The sequence below is a fragment of the Mustela lutreola genome, chromosome 8 (assembly GCF_030435805.1).
Source record: "Mustela lutreola isolate mMusLut2 chromosome 8, mMusLut2.pri, whole genome shotgun sequence".
In the NCBI taxonomy this organism is placed as follows: domain Eukaryota; kingdom Metazoa; phylum Chordata; class Mammalia; order Carnivora; family Mustelidae; genus Mustela; species Mustela lutreola.
In genome coordinates, this window is record NC_081297.1 from 145164161 (window position 1) to 145187708 (window position 23548).

The following is a 23548-nucleotide window of genomic DNA, read 5'->3' on the forward strand; positions in this document are numbered from 1 at the left end:
TCAAGGAGCTCAGTTCGAAGCCCTCTCCTCCCTACTGTCCCCTGCTCCCCCTGGGGGAATCTGCCACCCCTGCCCCCCACCCCTGCACCAGCAGCTCCTTGCTCCACACTGGGAGTCCGGGGATATCTCTTACCCCACCCCTCCAGCTTGGCCCTCCTCCCCCTCCTCCTCCCTGCCTCTCTGCCTGCCCCTTAGACACCTCAGCACCCTCCCCGTCTTGCCCCCGGGCCAGACTCAGCCACTATGCTTGGCAGTGGCTGTGTGTGCAGAAGGGTGGCAGGTTGGTCCCGAAGGGGCTTAGCATTTCGTTCCCAGTGAGGTGGGAACTGGAGACAGTGGGAACTGCGGAGCGCGAGGAGGGATCGTGATCCCATGCAGATTTCTATTTATTTATTTTAAAGATTGATTGATTTGAGAGAGACAGAGCAAGTGCATGGGGGAGGGGCAGAGGGAGACGGAGAGAGAAACTTCAGCAGACTCCACAATGAGCAAAGAGCCCGACACGGGGCTCGATCCCAGGACCCTGAGATCAGGACCTGAGCTGAAACCAAGAGTCAGAGGCTTAACCTCTTAACCAACGGTGCCCCCCAGGCACCTGCATCCCATAGATGTTTTATCTGGATGCCCACAGTTGGGTGGCCCAGTACTGCTCGGGGGCCAGGGTCAGGGCCTGTGCCTTGGGCCCCTCATGGTCACTGTACATGCTTGTGGGCAAGGGCCCCTCAAGGACCTCTGGGGCAGCCTGGGAGTGGGAGGGAGGGTTTTACAAATGACAGAGTAGAAGGCAGTGGCAGGGGACAGGGCAGGGGAGAGCAGGGGAGGGAAGGAGCCGAGCCCCGCAGCCTGGGGGACTCCCCACCCCTCAGCCCTGTCTGCCTGTCGAACAGGTTCCAGCAGGGCTGCTGAGAGGGAGGAACAAGCCCTGGGGGCTACAGAAATGGCTCCGTGCCCCAAGGGGCCCCCGTCTGGACAGGGCCTGAGCTCCAGCACCACCAAGCAGCTGTCCACCTGCCGGAGGAGCCCCAGGCACCAAGCCCGGCAGCTAGACGGTGGGAGGAGGGCTCCTCAGAGGCCTGGGCCAGGGGAAGGAGGCAGACCAGAGAGGAGTGGGGTGGGACCCAGGTACGCCAGACGGGAGCTCTGGGGAAGGAGGAGCAGGTGAGACCTGGACAGGGTGACCAAGCACGGAGTGCAGATGGCCAGGCTGATGGGAAACCACCTCCGGGTCCTTGCTGGAGGGATGGAGCGCTTCAGGCAGTTCAGCCCCTTTAGCCAGCATCTCCCCATCCCCTGTCCCAAGAATGTCAGATCTCCTTCCTGGCCCTCTGGCTCCAGGCCCCCAGCCGGATGACTTCCACTCAGCCGCCTCCCTGGCCTGTCCCCGAGCTCTGTCCCCGAGCCCAGCCCAGCCTCTGTGCAGCTCCCTTCTTGCCCACCCCCCCACGCCCCCGCCCCAGCCCCCTGCCCCACCTTGCACGGCTGCCTTGTGCCTTCGACCCAGCTGGGCAGGGGGCATTTGTGTAATTGGTCCTTTAAGTGCCCCCACTGATGCTCGTGCTCACAGCAGGGACAAGGGTCTCTTGCCCATGGCTGGCCTTAGAGTCTGCGTGCGGGCAGGCTGGCGGTGAGCAAGCCTGTGGATCCTGAGAAAGTGCGGAGGGCTTGGGGAGGGGGAGGTCCCAGAGAGCCCATGGTGATGGAGGGAGGGCTGGTGGACAGAGGGAAGAGCCGGGGCAAAGGCCAGATGTGAGATGCTCAGTGGGTATGGCTGGGGCACAGAATGGGGGGGTAGGGGGCAGACCCAGGCTTGAAGTGCCTCGAATGTGGGGGTGAGGTGATGGGGCACCCCTGGGGCCTTCCTCCTGGTATGGGGCCAATCCTGTGGAACGAGGGGCTGCATGGGGCCCCGGATTCAGGCCCAGACCAATGGCCAGTGGTTCCCGTTCTAGAGGTTTTCATAGACCATGTTAAATTCACTGTCATCCATAAATCCTTGCGGTTTCTCCTGGGAGAAGAAAGAAAGAAAGAAAGAAAAAAAAAGCAATAGGAAGAGAACAAAGTTGCACTAATTCAGTTTTAGTCAGAAGTCAACAGACAGCGTCCTGCGTGGCTTTGACAGGAAGGGCTGTCCTTGCCCCTCCGGCCACCCCGCCAACCTCCTCTCCCCCCATGCCACCCACACTTGCTCCCTGCTCTCCAGCCCTTCAGGCCTCTTCACAAGCTCTCCCCGTCATCTGGGGGGTTCCCCACCCCCAGCTGCTCCCCCACGGCCTCCTACTCACATTGCAAGTTTGGCTCAGCATCCCTGAGTGGCCCCTCCCCCAGCCCCAGCTTCCCCGCAGCCCACCCCTCACAGGGGGCTGCCAACGTCTCTGTTTGTCAGGTCAACGCCTCTTCCTGCAGACCTGAGGCTCCCAAAGGACAGGGCCACGTCCAACTGTCCCGGCCAGACCCTCAGGGCCCTGCACAGGGCGGACAGTGACTAGGATGGCCGAGACATCCTTGGGGGTCTCAGCCTGGGGAAGCCCTGCTTCCAGTCAGGGCCAAGTTCAGGGCTGAGTATAGAAAGGGCTTTGAGAAAAGGAGAGTCAAACAATGCCAGCCTGGGCCCCCTGAGCTGGGGAAGGCCAAGTACTGGCCCCCTCACTTCCTGACGCCTCTTCCAAGGTGTCCGTGGGCTCCTATAGCGGCTTGCTAACCCCTCGTACTTTAACGTGTCCAAAACTCTGGCGTAGATTAACCCAGAATTCATTTAAATTCAGGGCAGCTGGTTTTGCAGGAAAATGTTACTCATCCACTTTACAGATGAACAAACTGAGGTTTAAGAGGGAATCATGATCAGGTGCTACGATGTGGCCCCCATCATGATGACTACAGAACCCTGACCAGGCCAACCCAGGCCGGCACCAGCCCAGACCCTAGCTTCCCACTTTAGCCGGTGCCAGCCTGGGGACAGCTAGAAGCCTAGCAATACCCCCTGCCTAGTTGGCCAGTGTAGACACTGCTCACACTGCCCAAGGGCCCACCGGTCCCAGGACGACATTTAACCTTCCTGGCAGATCTTGGGGCAGAGGGCTGTGAGGCTCCTCGGGTTTGAGGAGGAGGGGTTCAGGCTCAGAGGGAGCCCTAGGAAGGGATGGAGCAGGGCTTCCAACCCTCCAGTCCCCCTAACCACCAGGCCGCCTGCCTAGGGGAGAGGGCTGGGATTCAGCTGCAGGTGGCTCCCTCCTGTGGTCCTGTTTGCCTTACAGACCAGAAGGGGCCCGGCATACCTGCGAGAGGAGGCTCTGGGTGGGCGGCAGCCTGCGGGCCTCATTCTGGAGGCAGGAGTAGACTTCAGTGTCTCTGCACTGCAGGGCCTGCAGGAGAGGGTGAGGGTCAGAGGAACGTGGACTGAAGGGCAGGGACGGTGGCCCAGCAGCCAGGCCTCCTTGTGGATGGCCCCTGCCTGCGGGAGCCCAAGGAACATTCCGAGTCCTCTGGGCTTCGAGTCCTCTGGGCCGGAGCCACCTGCCAGCCACACGCCGCACATTGCACCTGCTGTCCTCTCTCGCCGATACTCCTCCCCCTGTCCCCGCCTGCTCAAAGCGACCCTCTCTGGGCCCCCTGTCGCCTGCCTCATACCATCTTGAGGCTCTATGAGAGTCTTGTGCTCAGCCCAGGTGGGCCATGCTTCTACTGGGGAGCTGAGGCCCACTCCCACAGTCCCTGCCTGTCCTTAGGCCCTCAGGAACGTGGCTGCCAGCAGTCGCAGCCATGACACCGTGGCTGTGGCTCCAATAGGCTGGCCCCCTGGGATCTGTCCTCACTCTGCCGGGGCCAAAGCTCCTTCCCCTGTGAGGGTCCCGGCCACCCCTCCTCCCCTCTAGGACTCCTTTGACACCCCACCTTGGCCTGTGTCCGTGGATGACTTAGGCACCCACTGGGGTCACATACCTCTCCCATCAGGCTGTACCTGGTTCACCTCTGGGTCACTGAATGCACAATTTGCTTGGCGCATGTGGACAATGGCCCCATGTGAGCTATGAGATCCTTGCCCATGCCTGTCTTGGGGCCACACTCACTCTTGGCCCCCCTATGAGTAGCCAGATCAGAGGCCTCAGGATGGTAGAAAGAACCAGGCTTTGAAATCAGACAAGACTAAGTTCAGCTCTCAGCTCCGACACATTCTAGCCCAGGTCAGCCCTGAACCTCTCTCCGTCTCCCTATCTGCAAATGGGAATAATCATATTGATCTTGCAGGTTCAAAGCCTCATTAAATAAGGTATGGTACGTGAAGGACCCAGCACAGGGCTTCGTAAATAGTAGGCACTTAATAATTGCTGAATGATCATCAGTTAGTTGAATGATCATCAAGGAGGGGGGCCTGATGCCTCCCTCCCCTCTCTGCGGCCCCAGCTTGGACCCTCCTTCAGACTCCGTCGGGCACCTGGGTCCCGGGCGACAAGCAAATGCTGCTCCTTGGAGTTGTCAGAGCAGAGCCACCAGCAGCCTAAGCGAGAGGCAGGAACCTTCCCTTCCTTCCCGCGTGTGCGTGTCACATGGATGCCGGCTGGTTGCCAAGGAGGTGGTTTCCCTGGCAACAGGCAAGCAGGGGTTGCCGAGGCAGGCTGGAGAGACAGGTGGTGCTCTGAGGCAAGGGTAGGGGGTGGGGAGGGGCGGAGGGAGGCGCGGAGAGGTAGCAGTGCGTGAAAACCCGCTGGGGAGACCCTCACTTCAAGGGCATCGCACACAGAGATGGCTCGGCAGCCCTGGGGATCAGTTCAAGGGGCCCTGAGTCGGAAAGAGGGTGGGTCTTGGAAGAGGGGCTTCTGACCTCCCTCCAGGCAGGGAAGCGGGCAGGACTGCCCGAAGGAGAAGCCCCATCCTCGGTAGAAGGCCATGTCCAGGGCCTGTTCCGGCCTATGGGGTCTTGATGCCTGCCCAGAGCGCCAGCCGCGGCCAGCAAGCCTGGCACACAGACCAGGCATCTGTTACTCGGCAGCCCTGCGCCCCCACCCCTGCCCGCCTGGACCCGGAGCTCCACTGAACTGGCATCCCTCCTAGCTGGACGTGTCTGCTCATGTGTCTGGTCAGTGAAGGCAAGGGTCACCTTGCTGACCCCTCGGTGGGGGAGCCATTCTGGGGCCCCACAGGTGGTTCCCTTCTGCCTGGTGTCTGGCTCGCACAGGCTGCCTGTCCCACGTTAGCCCAGAGAGGCTCCAAGCTGTCCCAGGTCACACAGCGTCTTGGAGGTGGGGCCGGGATTGGGACTTGGGCCTCCCGCCCCAGCTCTGCATGCTCCCACTGGGCCAAGCCGTGACTAGGGGCTCTCTGGGCCCCAGGGACCCCACGGGCCTTTGACCCACACTGGAGGTTGGCCAGGCTAAGGGCGGGAGCAGCTGTGGGGCCAAGAGCAGGGGGGCTGCAGGGGCTGCAGGCCAATTAGCAGCTGCGGAGTGAAGCCTTGGACAAGGCCTGACCTACCGGGCTGTGACTGCATTCAGGGTGTGACCCACATCTCTGGGCTGTGATGTGCCGCTGCCTTGTCAACAGGACACCCTCTGAGGCCTTCCCTGGTGGTGATGGGAACTGCCTCCCTCAGGGTGTGCTTGCTGACAGAGGACTGCCCAGGGCTCTGAGTGGGCTGTGGGGGGCTGTGTTGTACCAGGCTGGGCTGGGCTGGGCTAGTCTGTGCTGTGCTGTGCTGTGTTGTGCTGGGCTAGTCTGTGCTGGGCTGGGCTGGGGCTGGGCTGGGCTGGGCTGGGCTGGGCTGTGTTGAACTAGGGCGATTTGCCTGGGACCCAGGCCCTCCAAGACTGTTGGCTCCTGCTGCTCCGTGGGCGATAGCGCTGACCCAAACGGTTGTCAGCCCTGGCAGATGTGTGAAGTCAGCGGCAAAGCCTCCCTCTAGCCCCGCTGAAGTCAAAGCCAAAGTCAGCTGCCGCGGGCCGTCACTCTGAGGGTTCTAGACCTTGGTGCCCCTGTGAGACCTGCCCCTGCCCCGACCGAGGAAACACAAGAGCTGCACTCTCCTGGGCTCCTGCACAGAGACTTGTACAAGGCACTGCGGGGGCCGACGGGTGCGATCCGGGGGAGCTGTTCAGAAAGGAGCGGCCCTCGGGGCAGAAGAAGGGTAGTGTCCTGGCACGTCTTGAAGGGAGCGGCCTGGACTGGGGAGGGACTGGAGTCTGGGGAGGCCGGGCCAGGGTAGCCGTCCCTGCTCAGGCCAGGGCAGAAGGCTGGCAGCAGGGAGCTCCTGGAGGCTGCCCGGTGGGAAGAGACGGCATCGGTGTAGGTCAGCGGGGCCCGCTGGCGGCAGCGAGCAGGAACGGAGCAGCAGGACGGCCAAGGCTAGAGCAGAGCTGAGGGGAGGAGTCCAAGTGCCCCTGAGGGAGAGCGACACCACCAAGCTGATGTCCCACGTGTGTCCCGCGGTGCCTACTCTGCGCCCAGCACGGAGCCCCTGCGGAAACCCTGGCATCTGGAAGGGAGGAAGGGCCCTCCACTGCCGCCCATGGCCCCGAATGTTGAACACCTACTCTGTGTGGGACAAACGCAATCACAGAAGTAAGAGGGGGACGTAAGGGCTGTGGAGGACAGGAGAAGGAAGACAGGGTGGTTCGGGTCCTGGAGGGGGTGGGAAGCTCGCCCTTTTATTTATTTATTTTTAAATTTTAAGATATTATTTATTTGTTAGAGAGAGAGAACACAAGCAGGCAGAGTGGCAGGCAGAGGCAGAGAGAGAAGCAGGCTCCCTGCTGGACAAGGAGCCCGATGTGGGGCTCGATCCCAGGACCCTGGGATCATGACCTAAGCTGAAGGCTGTGGCTTAACCTGCTGAGCCACCCAGGTGTCCCGAAGCTCGCCCTTTTGAAGGGGAGCTCAGGAAAGACCTCCCTGCGAAGGCGCCGTCGGAGCAGAGCATCGAGGAGTGAGGGGCAGCCCCACCGACCGCTGTGGACAGGCTGGTCCCGAGCAAAGGGGGCGGCTGGCACCAAGGCCCCACGGTGAGGACATGCCTGGTGCTCCGGGAACAGTGAGGAAGCCAGGGTGACGGGCGCCAGCAGATAACGGGGGGAATGGAGGTGGGGTGAGGGTACCCCGGGGAGTTCTGTTGGGGCTCTGATGTGGACTCTGAGTGAGGCAGGGACCTTCAGAGGCCTGAGCTGTTGTGAGAATGCGCTTCCCAGAGCTCCAGCGGCAGGAACCAGGACGGACCAGAGGTCCCAGCTGCCGGGCTCTGGAACCCATCATCATGGGTGGCTGGAGGCCAGAAGCCCTGTGCACAGTGGGCATGGCAGCACGACCCCCTGCCCCAGGGAACAGAAGACGACTGCCGTGGGCACTCCCCGGCCTTGCTGAGCCTTTCCTACACAGTGTGGCCTCGGGGCCTCCCTGCGACCGTCCTGCCCACTTTCCTCGCTCAGGACCAGCTCTGTTTTGGTCCGACAGCTCACCCAGCCTTCCCTGTTTCCTCTCCTGAGTGGTTTCCCTTATTAGACCATGTCAGGCTCGCCCTAGCTTGGTGGCTGCTTCTCGGAGGACCAGGACTCAGCAAGTGCTCTGAGCGGACTGAACATAGTCTTGTTCGAGCAAAAAGTCACTCTGGCTGCTGCCCAAAGGCAAGGGTAATAATAAGCCAGCGAAAGGGTGGCAGGGTGACGCAGTCAGTTAAGCATCCGACTCGGTTTCGGCTCAGGTCCGGATCGCAGGATTGTGAGATCAAGCCCCTCATCAGGCTCCATGTTCAGGACAGAGTCTGCTGAAGTTTCTCTCTCTCTCTGCCCCTCCCCACACTTGCTCTCTCGCTCTCTGTCTCTCAACTAAGTAAATAAATCTTTAAAAAAACAATAGGCCAGGGGTGCCTGGGTGGCTCAGTGGGTTAAAGCCTCTGCCTTTGGCTCAGGTCATGATCCCGGGGTCCTGGGATTGAGCCCCACATGGGACTCTCTACTCAGCGGGGAGCCTGCTTCCTTCTCTTTCTCTGCCTGCCTCTCTGCCTACTTGTGATCTCTGTCTGTCAAATAAATAAGTAAAATCTTACAAAAAAAAAAAAAAATAGGCCAGGGGTGCCTGGGTAGCTCAGTCAATTAAGCGACCACTTTCAGCTCAGGTCATGATCTTAGAGTCCTGGGATCGAGCCCCATGTTGGGCTCCCTGCTCAGTGGGGAGTCTGCTTCTCCCTCTGCCCCTGCTCATGCTCTTTCTGTCTCTCAAATAAATAAATAAAATCTTTAAAAAAAAAAAAAAGAAAAAAGGCCAGTTGATCAGAAATAAATTGCATGACTCCAGACAAGAAACGGCTGGGGCTGGGGTGGCTCTCACCAGCGTTAGCGCTGGAAGGGTGGGGAGGGGTGGGAAGGGGTATGTTTGGAAAAAAAAAAAGATGTGCCAACAGATCAGATGTGAGTAGTGATAGAGGGAAGGAAAGGACCACTTCAGACGCTCAGCCTGAGCAACTAGAAGGATGGAGCAGTCAGTCCCTTGCAATGGGGACTATGAGTAGAGGCCCCTCGGTGGGTAAAGAATTGGAGGCAGGTCTGAGAGTGAAGCCAGTGGCTCGAATGGAATGACTCGGGTATTCAGAGGACGTATCTGGCTGGAGACACAAATGTGTCAAATAGGTGTCAAAATATTGACGGTCTCAAACCCCCCAGGGAAGGGACGGAGGTCAAAGAGGAAGGGTCCCAGGACTGGACTCCAGTGTTTAGAGGTCAGAGTTCCACTGGTTCCTAGAACCAGTTGAAGGAAGCTAAGAAGGCTTGGTGGTGAATCGGGCGCAGGGGCATCAGGAGGGTGTGGAATGTTCCAGAAACAAGTAAAGAAAGTGCATCAAGGAGGAAAGAGAGGTTGATAGTGTCAGATGCTGCTGATCCATCAAAGACGATGAGGTCCAGGAAATGACCATTGGATTTAACAATGTGGAGGTCGAAGGTCACCTTGAGAGAGCAGATTTTGATGAATATGTGGACAGAAAGCCCAACTGAATGGGTCATAAAGGAGAGAGAAAAGCTGAAGACAGCGAGTTATGACATTTCTCTTATGAGTCGTGGAGAAAAGTCAGGGTCACTGGAGAGAGATGTGGGCTCGAGAAATACAGGATGGAAGAAATTGTAGCATGTTTGCAAGTTTGAATGCAATATTCTGTTGTTAAGCCCTACTTTACAGATTATGGAGCCAAGACTCAGAAAATTTAAGTAACAGAATCTGTGAGCAACAGAACAAGGCTTTGAATCCCAGTCTGTTTGACCCACTACAAATCTATGCTCCTTACTAGATAACGTTTAAAAAACAAATTAGAATGACACAACTTTTTTTCACGTCACAGTATGTCATGAGCATTTTCCCATACAAATAAAAAGTAAAATCTGACACAACTAAAAGGAGAAATAAACAGGGGCGCCTGGGTGGCTCAGTGGTTAAGCCGCTGCCTTCGGCTCAGGTCATGATCTCAGGGTCCTGGGATCGAGTCCCGCATCGGGCTCTCTGCTCGGCAGGGAGCCTGCTTCCTCCTCTCTCTCTCTGCCTGCCTCTCTACCTACTTGTGATTTCTCTCTGTCAAATAAATAAATAAAATCTTAAAAAAAAAAAAGGAGAAATAAACAAATCTGTAATCATATGGACAGACTTAACTCAATTCTCTTAATACCTGATAGACCAAAAAAAATCAGTAAGGGAATGAAATATTTTAAACAACATGATCAACAAACTTGACCTAATTGACTGCCACCTGGTAGCTCAGTCAGTTAAGCATCTGCCTTTGGCTCAGGTCGTGATCTCAGCACCCTGGGTCCTGGGGTCGAGGCATGGATCAGGCTCCCTGCTCAGTGGAGTCTGCTTCCCCCTTTTTCTCTGCCCTCTTCCCTCTGCTCATGCTCTCTCCTTCTCTCTCTCAAATCAATATATAAAATCTTAAAAAAAAAACCAAAAAAACAAAACCTTGACCTAACTGATATACATAGAACATTTAGTCAACCATGCCCAGTGCAAGCTTTTTGCAAGTGTGCACGAAATACACACTGAGCCACAAAGCAGGTTTCAAGACTTCAAAGGGTTAAAATCATACTGAATATATTTTCTGCTCACAGTGGAATTAGCAAGAAATAAAAAGCAGAACAATGACTAAAAAGTAATTAAACATTTGAAAATGAAGCAAAACACTTTTAAACAACCCACGGGGCAAGGAGGAACTCTCAGAAAATTTAAACTGAAAGTTGGTGAAAAGAGGATGTATCAGAACTTGTGGGATGCAGCTAAAGCTGTAGTTAAAGGGCAGTTCATAGCCTTTGATGCACAGATTCAAAAAGAAGAAAGATAGAAAAATCAATGATCCAAGGATCCATCCAAAGAAAATAGAGGTAGAAGGTACAAAAGCCCTTTTCTGGAGGCTAGGAACAAGACAAGGATGCTGTCACCCATTCATCGGCAGACTGGAGGTCTGAGGCAGTGAGAGAAAGGAAGAGAAAAATAAAAGCATGGATTGGAAAAGAAGAAATGAGACTTCCCTTATTCATGGATGACATGAATAGACTGGGTTCATAGAAAATCCAAAGGGATTTACAGAGACCTATTAGGATTAATGAATGAATTCAACAAGGTCACTCCATATAAAGTCAATATTAAAAAACCAGTCATATGCCTACATACCAGCAATAAACAACCAGAAAATAAACTGGAACTGGGGATGACGTTCCAAGCAGGAGTGAGTCTCTTCCATTAAAATATGCTCTTGTAGGGGCGCCTGGGTGGCTCAGTCGTTAGGCATCTGCCTTTGGCTCGGGTCATGATCCCAGCGTCCTGGGATTGAGCCCTACATCAGGCTCCCTGCTCAGTGGGAAGCTTGCTTCTCCTTCTCTACTCCACCAGCCCGTGTTCCCTCTCTCACTAGCTCTCTCTGTCAAATAAATAAAATCTTTAAAAAAATATATGCTCTTGTAGGGGCACCTGGGTGGCTCAGTGGGTTAAGCCTCTGCCTTCAGCTCAGGTCATGATCTCAAGGTCCTGGGATTGAGCCCTGCTCAGCATCGATCGGGCTCTCTGCTCGGCAGGGAGCCTGCTTCCTCCTCCCCCTCTGCCTGCCTCTCAGCCTACTTGTGATCTCTCTCTCTCTCCATCAAATAAATAAATAAAATCTTTTTAAAAAAGTGCTCTTGTAGAAGGGTAGTTATTCATGTAGAAAGATGCTCATGAGATATTGTAACATGAACAAAAATAGCTGTACTACTCCAAAAAGAAAAAAAAAGTGCGTGTGAGTGTGTGTATGGGTCTTTTTGTGCATATTTATAGAAAAAAGACTGGAAGGTATAGAAGTCAATGTTGCTAGTATTTATCCTGGAAGAAGATAGGCTTAGGATGATGGTTATTTTCTTTATATATATGCGTATGTATATGTATATATATAATATGTGATATAGATAGATCAATCTATCTATATACCTATAGATCTACAGATATATCTGTCTATATCACATATTATATATATGTGTGTGTATATATATATATATATATAGAGAGAGAGATCTCACGTGTGTGCCCGTGTGTGTTTGTGGAGAGAGAGAGAGAGAAATGTTTTTATTCAACAGCTGATACCAGAAGTCCTCACAAGAAAAATACCATGAGTTGCTGGGAGAGGAGAGGGAATGTGGAGAAGTCTGAGGCCACGTGGGAAGCAGTGGCTGGTGGAAATTCCCAGGGGCGGAGGGGAAGGCTGTCTGAGGGCTGGCCGCGTTATATTCTGTTTGGAGTTGTTGGTGTTGCAGCGACAGTCCCTTTGCCTCCTCCCCATCAGTCCCCACCCTCAGTAAACACCCCTACCCTGCATGCCCGGTGTGTGGACTCAAGTTTCATGTATGTCCGGGTGGTGGGGACAGGAACCGTGATAGCACAGACAGGCAGAACCCTCATGCAGGGAGAGCCCTCGAACGCGCCCCCTGGGGAACCCGCACATCCCCAGCAAGACTTGGCACCTGCCAGGGGAGGAGCCCAGTTCCTAACCTGTTGATTCTAGATCTCACGGAGTTAAGACCCCAGCTGACACGGGGTGGCATTCATTCTTCATCTTCTCTACAGTGAGCGCATGCTCCTTGCGGAACTAAAATAGAACTGGAAAGCATGTTTGTCCCCCTTGCAGCTGCTGGGCCGAGAGGGCCGAGTCCCGCGGGGCGGGCTCACACCCAGCGCACTGGGCTGAGCCTCCCCCAGGTAAACACCGAGACAGGTGCAGCGACAGGAAATGCTCGTGACCTGGCATCCTGGCCCGTGTCTCTGCTTGAGTTTAAGGATAGAAAACAAGGGATGCCTGGGTGGCTCAGTTGGTTAAGCAGCTGCCTTCGGCTCAGGTCATGATCCCAGCGTCCTGGAATCGAGTCCCGCATCGGGATCCTTGCTCGGCAGGGAGCCTGCTTCTCCCTCTGCCTGCCATTCTGTCTGCCTGTGCTCGCTCTCTCTCTGACCAAAAAAAAAAAAAAAAAAAAAAAAAGATAGAAAACAAGGTCTGCGTGTGGGGGGAGGGAAGTGTGAAGAATTGAGAAGCATCAAGTGTGTTAGGGCTCATGATGGTGCCTGACCTTTTCCTCTTTCTGTGATGTTTTGTTGTTGCTGTGATGTTGCTTGTGTAATCCAAACAGGAAGGGGCTGGTGAGCAGCTCAACATCATTAGGTCGGATGGAGAAACTTCCCTCATCCCCCGCCGCCCCCTGTTCCAGAAGTGGAGGGGCGAGCCAGGGAAGGGGGCCCGGGGGCACCTGTGTGCCTGCGGGGGGGCCAGGGGCCACACACGTGTTCATCTTCAGAGAAATTCCGCCAGGCGGGAATGCTGGTCCCCAGTTTACAGACAAGAAACCGGAGGCTCGGAGTTTTACGCGGCTGGGACCTGACCCAGCAGGGAGCCCAGCCTTAAGACTCACCGTGTAGACGGACTCGTCCAGAGGCTGCTGCTGGCCGCGGGCGCCCGGGGCCGAGCCCTTCTGGGCGGGCTTCTTCCGAGGAGTCAGCCTCCGTTTCTGTGAGGACAGGAGTCCGGGCGGTCAGAGCCGGGGATGGGCGGCTCCCACCCCACAGACGCCCCAGGGCAGAGAATGGCCGGTTGCCAGGGGGCCACTCAGCACTGCCTCCCCACCCTCCCCAAGGATGGGCAGCAAATGCCTCTGGGACCCACGACATGCCACTCCTCTGTCTGCACAGACCGGACGTGGGATTGCCCGTGCTGGGTCACAGTCACGGTGACACAGGGCCAGGGTGACAGGGTCCCTGGCAGCAGAGCTGACCATTAAGGGTGGTCCTGAGAGAGTGCCAGCCAGACCGGATGTCCGGTCCCCCGCTGCCCCTTCCCCTTTCTGGGCCTCACTTTCTTCAGCCAGAACCTTCCTTCGTGAGGTTGTCGCAAGGATTCAGGGGGGATGAGGGGTAAGCGCTTGGCACTCAGGTGGCATGAGGTGGCCCTTGCCCGACCGACACACGCTTGTCAGCCGCCTCTGGCTAGCCGGGTGCTGTGAAGAGGTGGACACCGGCCCTGCATTCCTGGGACTGAGGACCTAGTGGGGAGATGGATGAGGAACCCCGTTTGACTAAAGTGTGGTCCCTGTGCTGACCGAGAGGACACAGCCCATGGCACACACTGGGGAACAAATGCCTCACCTGGCAGAAAGAGGTGTTTGTTTATTTATTTGAGAGAGAAAGAGAGCAGGAGCTTGAGGGGGCAGAGGGAGAGGGAGGAACAGACTCCCAGCCGAGCAGGGAGCCTGACGCAGGACTCGATCCCAGGACCCCGGGATCATGACCTGAGCCAAAGGCAGTTGCTTAACTGACTGAGCCACCCAGGCGCCCCAGAAAGGGGTGTTTAAAACTTAAAGGCTGAGGGCGCCTGGGTGGCTCAGTGGGTTGAACCTCTGCCTTCGGCTCAGATCATGATCTCAGGGTCTTGGGATCAAGCTCTGCATCGGGCTCTGCTCAGCAGGGAGCCTGCTTCCTCCTCTCTGCCTGCCTCTCTGCCTACTTGTGATCACTCTCTCTGTCAAATAAATAAATAAAATCTTAAAAAAAACCAAAAAACTTAAAGACTGGGGTGCCTGGGTGGCTCAGTGGGTTAAAGCCTCTGCCTTCGGCTTGGGTCGTGATCTTGGGGTCCTGGGATGGAGCCCCACATCAGGCTCTCTGCTCAGCAGGGAGCCTGCTTCCTTCCCTCTCTCTCTCTGCCTGCCTCTCTGCCTACTTGTGATCTCTGTCTGTCAAATAAATAAATAAAATCTTTAAAAAAAAAAACCAACAACAACTTAAAGGCTGAGAAACTCCTTGGGCAAGAGAGGGAGGGTAGGAAGAGGAAAAAGTGTGTGCCAAGACCTAAGGGAATGGGGGAACCTAAAGAGGGTCAGCTAGGAGGGGACCTAAACATTGACCTAAAGAGGACCGACGAGGGGAGGCGGGGGGACCTCCCCGGACAGGGGGGCCCAGCTGACAGCGTGGATGGCAGAAAGCATCCGAGCTTCACGCAGGAGAGGCCAGGAGGGGCAAGTGTCAGGAAGCTCACGCTGGCCGCGGAGGCAGGGGTGCTGGGCCCGTGGCGGGGCACCGGGCTCCGGGAGACAGGCAGCTCCTTCCGAGGCAGAGGGAGGCCACCCAGACGCCCCCCTCCTCGCAGGCACCGCTCTGCCAACCACAGAGCCATGACAGCCTCATGGCGGGGCCGGGGCTAATTAAAACTCCTGGCCGCCTGCCCGTCCCCTGCCTGTGCATGCAGGATTCGCTCCCCCGAGCTACTTTACCGTCAGGCAGAAGCCAGAACCACCCCGATCACAGCCTGATCGGGGCCCAGGAGAGGGGCCTCTCCGGATACCAGCCAGGGCTCTCTCCGAACCCTCTCATGCGCTTCTCCACAAACCTGCAAGGCAAGTCTTCACACCATCTCTGGTCCACACTTGAGGACGAGAAAGCTCAGAGAGGGCAGGAGACTTGCCTGAGGCCACAGAGCCCGTTAGATAGGTATTGGCCTCCACGTGGCACTTTACTGTGTACAAAAAAACCCACGAGACACGTCCTTAGTCTCATTTAATTCTCTTCATAGCCTGAGGAAGTAGAGTTTACAGAGGGGTAAACTGAGGCCTGGCCAGCTAGTCGGATGGCTGCCTTTGGGTGGAACCCAGCTGTCTTCTTCCAAATCGAGTGTCCCTCCCCTGCACCACCTGCTTCTGGAGGCGTCTGTCACAGTCAGAGGCTGTGGCTCACCTCAAGATGGCTGGGGGGGCTGGTGCTTCTCCCCTGCATTGAGCCTGGTGGCCCGGACACTGTCAAGGCTGGCGGGTGTGAGCTCATGGGCGGGGGCTCTTCTGGACCCCGTGGGGAGCAAGACCCAGGCCCAGCCTCGTGGGGCTCCTACCGACACTGGTGGGGCTGCTGGGGAGGTAAGTGTCACTCTGGGGCTGAGGGAAGGAGCCCCACGACTGCCACAGGTCTGGGGCAGTCTTCTGAGTGCTTGCCCTCTTTCCCGAAAACAGAAGAGTCTGAGAAAGTATCGCAGGATACAGGCCATGGGGACAAGGCACCAGATCATATGGGGGCAGCAATGTCACACATCAGGGACATCCTCAAGGATGGACCATCACATAGAAAGCCACCGATGGGAGTAAAAGGTGACAGCAGCCGTGCCGGGAGGCTGGCGAGGAGGGCACTGCCACAGAGGGCGCGATCCACCGTGTCCTCCCTCGGAGGACAGGGAAGCCATCAGATTTAGCAAGACCTGCATTTGGCTGCGAGCTGGGAGGGGCGGCAAGAGGAGGAGGCAGATCTCCAGGGGTGGTGCAGGGGCAGGGAGAGGAGGCCCGGGCTGTGGCCCACAGGGGGTGACCCTCTCAAAAAATCAGATGGGTGTGTCTTGTTGCAGGAGCAAGACGCTCGGCCCCTTGGAGCCACCCCTGCCCTCCCCAGGTGCCTTGTTCCCTGCCACTCACATTTGCCCTTCCAACTGTGATCTGCAAATGAACAAACCAATCCATGTGGCCACCAGCAGCTTCGGAAACCTGTAGAGCCTCAGTTTCCCCCTCTGTACAATGGGATGGCCTGGCCAGCTGCCACTCATCTTCCAAGTCTCAGCGCTCTCTTAACTAAGCCATCCCTCCCACGAGCACTTGGTGTGTGTCAGGCTACCCAGCCCCCAACAAGGGAGGAGACTAAGTCCCTGTCCTCTGGGGCTTACGTTATGGTGGAGGAAACAGTGACAAAGACATAAGCACAGGTATGGAGAGCAGAGCTGGAGGGGACGTGAGTGGGACAGGGAGACCTCTATTCAGGTAAGGAGTGAGGGAAGCCCTGGGCTGGGGGGCTGAGGCAGGCGAGAGGGGGCCACGGGGCCGGATCCTAGACAGACTGTGGGCAGGGCTTGCTGCAGTGGAAGAGGGAGGAGCCACACCCAGCTCGGAGGCTCCCGGCCTGAGCATCCAGGGGCACGGTGCCATCTGCCTAGGCAGGGCAGGCTTGGGAGCTACAGAGGGGTGTCAGGACCTGTGGGTGCGGATGCCCACGGGGTTCCCACCGTGGACGGGCTCTGGGGCTCAGGGAGGGGCCCGGGCAGCATCCGTGTAGACAGAGCTGGGAGTGCTCCGAGGAAGGGCCAGAGACTTGCCATGTGTAGAGGCCACAAAGACGAGGGTGATCCGCACAGGGCTGCCCTGGGGGTCCAGGAAGCGAGGGAAGAAGTATGCAGTGGAGGAGGGTGCCCTTAGCGGATGAGAGCAGATAGGCCATCCAAGTCAGAGGCTGCCTGCCCTGGGAAGCCAGCCTTGACCCATCCCCAGGCTGGGGACGGGGAGCCCTCTGGTTGCTCTCAAGGCAGGAATCACCTGCCTTTTCTGGGCCAGAAGCTCCGGCTTCGATGGATTTATCTGCAGCCGCCTGGGCTCCTAGGGTCCTCCGTGCCTCCCCCACTGCCTGGCCGTCTCCTCTTGGCCCCCATGGCCGACTGCCTGGCCTGGCCACTGGCTGGGGTCCCCCGCCTCCCCGTCCCCCACCCCATGCTCTGTTCTTTCACTCAGTTCAAACCACACTTGCCTGTGAGGGGCAGGGCTATGGGCGCTGGCCACGCTGGAACAGACCCCGCACCCCAAATTTGGATCCAGTTCCAGGGAGCTCTGGGGACATCTCTGGCCTCTGGCCTTCTAATTTCTCTCTCCTTCAAGGCCAGGCTCCTGCACCCGCCCTTCCTCCCCCGTGTGCAGGGAGGGAGGCCAGGAAGCTCTACGCACCGCCCGCCCACTGTGGGTCAGGCGCCCTGGCTGGTGTCTCCCAAATGCTCGCTCCCACCCTTCCCGGGTGAGGCGGGACCCATCCTCACCCCTGTTCCTGGAGGCGGACAGCCAGGCTCGGAGAGGGCTGTAGCTTGGCCAGAGGGCAGGGGCTGCCTCTGTCTTGCTTTCCACTGTGTCTGGCACTTAGCCTGGTGCCTGGCACGTTCTAGATACTCGGGAGCTATTCCTGGAAGGAGAGAGAGGCTAGGAGTGCTTGAAGCCGTGCAGGACGGGGAGGGGCTGGGCTCCGAAGTGGGGCCGGGCTGAGTCTTACCCCCAACTCCCCTCCTCCCGGACTTTACTGACCACCTGCTCTGCTCCGGGTGCCTCCCTGACCTGGCAGGACCCCGAGCTCCACACATGACAAGCCAGTTTTTGCAGAGCAGCGGCTGCAGTGGAAGCTCAGGGTCAAGGTCTCGCCCTGACTCGGTTCTGCCCCTCACCTACTGGGCTTCCTGCCTGCAGAAGGCACCCTTGCAGTCTCTCATACAAGCCGGCGTGGGGGTCCACAGCCCGAGTGGGGGTCCTTCATCGCCCCTGCCCGACACACAGCCTCTGTGTCCACACCCACGTCCCACTAAGCGCTCAGCTGATGTTTGCTGAGTGACAAGTCCAGAGCCGTCCTACCTGCCACCATCATGGGAAGAGCAGCGGGGGTGGGGGAAGGAATATACTGGGGGTAAGAGCCGAGCTGGGCGCACAGTAGGGGCTCAGCACATGTTAGTTGAAGGAGGGAAAGAGCCTAGGGGCGGGGGGGGCCTCTCTCCTAAATGCAGGATTCATGGGAGGCCCAGGGAAGAATTTCCCATCGTTTTCCGTCTTCCCTGCTCAGTTGTCCCCGCGGCCAGGTCAGAGGCAGGGGGCCAAGGGCCCACGGAGGGGTCCTCGCCTCCCCGGGGACCTCATAGCAGAGCCTGCTCCTGGGTGGAACGGAGTGGACTCCTTCTGTGGCTTGTCGGCCGGATGAGCCCGATTAGGACCTGGTCACGCCAGGGTCATGCCCCACACCCGCGGATCACAGGACAGCAGAGGAACTAGAACGGTGGCTGACGCTGTCACCAGGCTGCGGCTCCCAGATGGCGGGAAAGGCAGCCTCCAGAGTTTTAGGGCCGGCCCAATGGCCATGTTCATCTTCTTTTATCACCCTGGAGCCTTTTCTGGAGAGTGACCATGTCTCCAGCCCGAGGCAAAGTGGGACACTGGGGCCGGGGTCCGAGCCTCCAGCCTGCCTCGCTCGCCACTTCCCCAGAAGCCACCCTCGTCCCGCCTCGGCCGCCCCTGCCTGGACTGCTGCAGTAGCTCCTCACCGAGTCTCCCTTCCCCCGCTTCTCACAGCTGCCGGAGGGTCCATCGGGGTCAGTCTGATCCTGCCCCACATCTCCCGACGCCCTGTGGGGCCGCCCAGTTCACTTAGAGTAAACCCAGTCAATGTGCCTCGCCTGACCTGCAGGGCCTCCATCCACACACACACACACACACACACACACACACACACACACACACTGCCCCTGAACTCAGGCGGCCGGGCCCACCCGGGGCCTCCCTGCAGCTCCTGCCTCAGAGCACTCACCCCTGCGGTTCCCCTGTTGCACACACTCTTCCTGACGTCTGCCTGCCCCTCTTCCTTCCGGGTGCGGTGTGCGGAGGCCCTTCCAGCTCCTCACTGAAAACCACAATCTCCCTCCTTCCCACACTCACCACGGTCTCCCCCAACACTCATCGCATCCGTTAGGCTATTTATTTCTCTGTTTGTTTAGGGTCTGCCTCCCCTCAGCTGGAATGCAGATCTGAAGCAGGCAGGGATTTCTTGGGGACCGTTTTAGTCATTGCTATGGCCCTGGGGCCTCCACGGGGCCTGGAGTTGAGTACGTCCTCATGGGGGTTGAATGAGCAAATGCATGAAATCCCGTCTCAGGGGGCCCTTCCCTGGGTGTGGATGGGGACGGGCAGGTGCAGGGGCTGAGCCTCTCTTGACCCGAGGAACCCTCTTCCCACACTCAGGGCCTTCGCTGATGGAGCTGCTCCCCAGACTTGCCCCCGAAGGCAAGCAAGGAGTCGGGGAGAGCTCCTGGTCCGGAGAGGGCAGAGCACAGGCCCGAGCTGTTCTGATGGAGGCCTTCAAGGAGCCAGGACAGAGGGTCCAAATTGCAGGCTGGGGCCCTGACCATCATCTTTGCACCCCCCTCGCCCCGCCCTGAGCCGGGCAGAACCTGGCACCCACTGGGAAGGCATTCTACCGCCCAAGAAACATCTACTGAGCACGCGAGGGCCTGCACAGAGCCACGCAGACAAGCTCACTGCGGACTCCGTCCTCAGGGTACTTACGGAATCAGCCCCCCAGGACTGGGTGACAAGAAGAGTGACAAGAGCCCACGGGGGAGACAACCCTCCCTGCGTTGGTGCCACCACAGCCCGAACAGGAGTCAGCCGGGCACAGACCTGGACCAAACACCCCATCCACCTGCCACTCCAGCCCCCGCCCCTGCCACACGCTTGCCGGGAGACCTCGGGCGAGCCACCACCTCTCTGGGCCTCGCTTTCCAGAGCTGTAAAATGGGAAGAAACGTCCCTCACAGAGCGACGGTGGGACACCGAGGGGAGGGCAGGGGTGCCGGTAGACGGCGGCTGTGAGGAAACGCTTCCTCCTCCCTTCTGGGGTGCTGGGCATCCGGAAAAACCAGGACAGTGTGGCTCAAAAGAGCCAGAAGTGGGGCCTGAGCCTTGCACCAAAACACCGGGGACAACCTGTGACCTAGAAAAGGCGGGTGGACCCTGGTTTTGTGCGAGACCCAAGGGGACCTGGCGTTGGCAAGAGGGTACCCCGGGCCCAGCTGTGGAGGTGAGCGAGGAGGGGTCCGTGTGCAGGGAGGCCACGAGGAAGGCTACGGCCGCAGCCCTCCCCAGGGCCCCGGGACGCCGTGCGGGGCGGATGGGCGGGCAGCCCCTCCGCTCCTCGGGAAGCTCCCGGAGCCACAGCGAAGGGCCCGGACAGGCAGTGCTGCCGTGTGTGCGGATCCCCTACCTTCTTCCAGAGCAGCAGGGCTGTGACCAAGACGCTCAGCGCGGTCAGGAGGCCCGTGAAGCCGGAGAGCAGGAGCAGCTGGGAGTCCTGCGCGGGGGCTCGGTACCCTGTGTCTGGGAGGAGGGCAGGGAAGCAGAGGGTTAGTCCCCCGAGAAAGGCAGGGATGCACCCCACCCCGCCAACCCCCAGGCCCCCCACTCCTCTGTTCTCCTTTACCCAGCACGCCACTGTCAGCACTCCCCCACCGCGAGCCCCCCAGACCCCACGAGGCCAGCAAGGTGCTTCTTCCCACGCTGGCTTTGGTCACACCCCTTTCTAGGTTGGCAGCCTTGATTCTTGTCAAGCCATCTTTTGCTTCTTGAGTCACCTGCCTTGGGGTGAATTGGCTCCCCCGAGAGCTGCCTGTGGGACCCTGGGCGAGTCACGCCATCTCTCGGGGCCTTCTATGCTCCGCATGAGGAACAGCGGACATGGGGACAGGTGTGATGGGGCGGGGGGGGGGGGGGCTGGGCCTAGCAGGGGACCGGCCTTCACAGGGGCAGGTGAAGGGCCTCGCCTGGCCCCTTCCCGTGGGCCATCCCTCCTTTTATGCCTCCCTCGCTCCCTCCATCTGCCGGCAGAAAGGGCCGGTGCCAACCACGCGCCAGGTGCGCCCGTGTCTGTTATTAATCAAACATTTCCTAGTAGCAGACACCAGCCCTCGCACACAGGATCCCGTTCATCCCCATAAAAGCCCTCGACGGGCAGGGTGTTGCCACAAAGCCCGGGCCCAGAGCCACAGCCCGGCCAGCTCCCCGAACCCCCACTGCTCCTGGTGGGAAGCACGGACGCAGGTCAGAGCCTCACGGCTTTGCCGATGATAACTTTTCAGTCATCACTCCTTCAGGGATGTGATGAAACTAGGAACCTTTCCCAGAAATACCTACATGAGCCAAGTGCTGCCATAGACACACACATTCATGAGCCCAATGGTGTACTCAGCCCCTGACACTCCCCCCTCACACACACACACACACACACACACACGCACACACACACACACACACACACACACGGTGCCGCAGCGATGCTGAGACCAGTGCGCCAGGGACTTCTCTGGGGCACCTGCCAGAGGTGGCTGGAGGCACAGCCACGACCCAGGCTTCCATCCTTCCCAAATCAAGGTAGACGTCGGCACACCTGCGTGGTCAGGGGCTCCCTGAGGACACGGTTGCCTTTTACCCAAGCTGATCAATGAGACAGATATTCCCCTTGATCAATGAGACAGCTTTATTTATTTATTTGTTGGTTTATTTCTTGTTGATTTTTTTTGTAGCGATCTCCATGTTTCTTTCTCTTTTTTAAATTTTTTTTCAGTGTTCCAGAATTCATTGTTTGTGCACCACACCCAGTGCCCCATGCAATACGTGCCCTCCTGAATACCCACCACCAGGCTCACCCCAGCCCCCACACCCCCAAAACCCTCAGTTTGTTTCTCAGAGTCCACAGTCTCTCATGGTTTGTCTCCCCCTCTGATTTCCCCCAACTCCCTTCTCTTCATCTCCCAATGTCTTCCGTGTAAGATTTTATTTATTTATTTGACAGAGAGAGACACAGCGAGAGAAGGAACACAAGCAGAAGGAGTGGCAGGGAGAGGGAGAAGCAGGTTTCTGGCTGAGCAGGGAGCCTGATGCGGGGCTCGATCCCAGGACCCTGGGATCATGACCTGAGCAGAAGGCAGGTGCTTAAAGACGGAGCCTCCCAGGCGCCCTGTTGCCTGCTTTAGATCCTGTGGCCCCAGATTTGCTGTGTGAACCCTCTGGATCCTGCAGGAAGCCTCACCTCTGACCAGGATGAAGACGCCTTCGCTGATCATTTTCAAGTCCTGCCAGTCCACAGAGCAGTAGTAGGTACCAGTGGCCGACGCGCTGGGCAGCGTGGGGGTGACCCGGCATTGCAGGGTGTGCGTCTGGTTATCTTTGGCCAGGTCGGGTGAGCATTTCATCTGCTCCTTGGGGCTCTCCCGTTTCTGGAGGTCCACGTGAAAGTACCAGGTTGTGAAGTCCCTGAATTTGGGGCTGTCCGGGTATGTGATTCTGCAGTCGAAGGAAATGGCCTTGTTGGCCAGAGAGACCAAAATGGGGGCACCAATTTGGGTCACAGACTGCCCTCCTGCAGGGGAAGAGAAAGGAAAGAGTGGGAGCTTACCCTCCGGGTCGCTTCAGTCCTTTCTACCTCCTCGCGAGGACCTCGGCTCACGCTCACACTCACAGCGCCGTTCACGCAGGCGCTGTGTGCGGGCGTTGTGCCAAGTGCCTCACACATAGAGCTCTCCGTCTCCCGACACACCCAAGGCGAAGTGTGTAAGAGCTCCACTTCACAGAGAGGAAGAGTCCGAGGGTCAGGCAGGTCAAGCTGCTAGCTTTCACTCTCTCAGCAGGGATGGTGTGGAGCTACAACCCTGCCCAAGGCGGGCAGACTCCAGACCCCACAGCCCTAACCGCTTTCCTGATCAAAGGCCAAGAAGCCACATTGGATAAAAGCACCAGCCTGAGAAGACCCAGAGCTGCTGGAGAATGAGAAGTAAAGAGGAGGGAGACAGGAGACAAGATAAAGAAATGCTCCCTGGCATCCCGGCAGTGGCCCCCCAGGAGGGTTCAGGGTTCAGGGTTCTCCCCAGCCCGTAGGAGGAGCCAAGCCAGCCATCAAGAGAGAAGAGCCTTGCCCTGAATCAGAGCTTGGAGAAATATCTGTCAAGTTTCTATGGACGGTAACAAAAAATGCCCCAAGAGCAGCTTTCCAGCAGCACAGAGGGAGCCGTTCGGGCCACAACCAGGATATCTGATGACCGTTACAAAGGCAGGTGTCTATGCGGGCCTCCTTCCTGGACACCTGGACACCCCTCCTCATCACAGGCTCCTAGGAAAACACTGGCACCTGCCGGGCTGGGCCTCCCACCCTCCCGCAGGCTCCGGGCCCGAGCAGCAGGGGTCCCCTCACACCCCCAGATGTCAGCACACAAGCACCCACAACTTCAGCATGCCTCGCCCCCTAGCCCCTTCCTTCTCCAGCAGCCGAACGGACAGTTCTGAACGGAGGTCGGCAGGAAGCAGCCAAGAACACGCCGGCCGGGTTGTTCGTCGGGAGAAGATCGCACATTGGAGTGACTCAGAGGAACCGGCCAGGTGTATTTTGTTGGGGGAGGGCAAGGCATGGGCCCCCAGGGGACCGGGGTGTGGGGCTGGCATGAGGCCAGACTGGACTGGTCTCTGGGCTCTTCCACTGAGCCCCG

The 23548-nt window shown here is 58.0% G+C and overlaps 1 protein-coding gene across 1 annotated transcript in view; it reads right to left on the minus strand.

The window, feature by feature from the left end:
• Nucleotides 1-375: 375 nt before the first annotated feature.
• NFAM1 (NFAT activating protein with ITAM motif 1) overlaps nucleotides 376-23548 on the minus strand; it is a 35253-nt gene continuing 12080 nt past the window's right edge. The window contains exons 2-6 of the mRNA XM_059187155.1: nucleotides 22099-22428; nucleotides 20278-20390; nucleotides 12888-12983; nucleotides 3273-3359; nucleotides 376-2005 (exon numbers count right to left, since the gene is read on the minus strand). Coding sequence (XP_059043138.1) covers nucleotides 1946-2005; nucleotides 3273-3359; nucleotides 12888-12983; nucleotides 20278-20390; nucleotides 22099-22428 — 686 coding nt within the window. The 3' untranslated portion in view covers nucleotides 376-1945. The remainder of the gene's footprint in view (nucleotides 2006-3272; nucleotides 3360-12887; nucleotides 12984-20277; nucleotides 20391-22098; nucleotides 22429-23548) is intronic.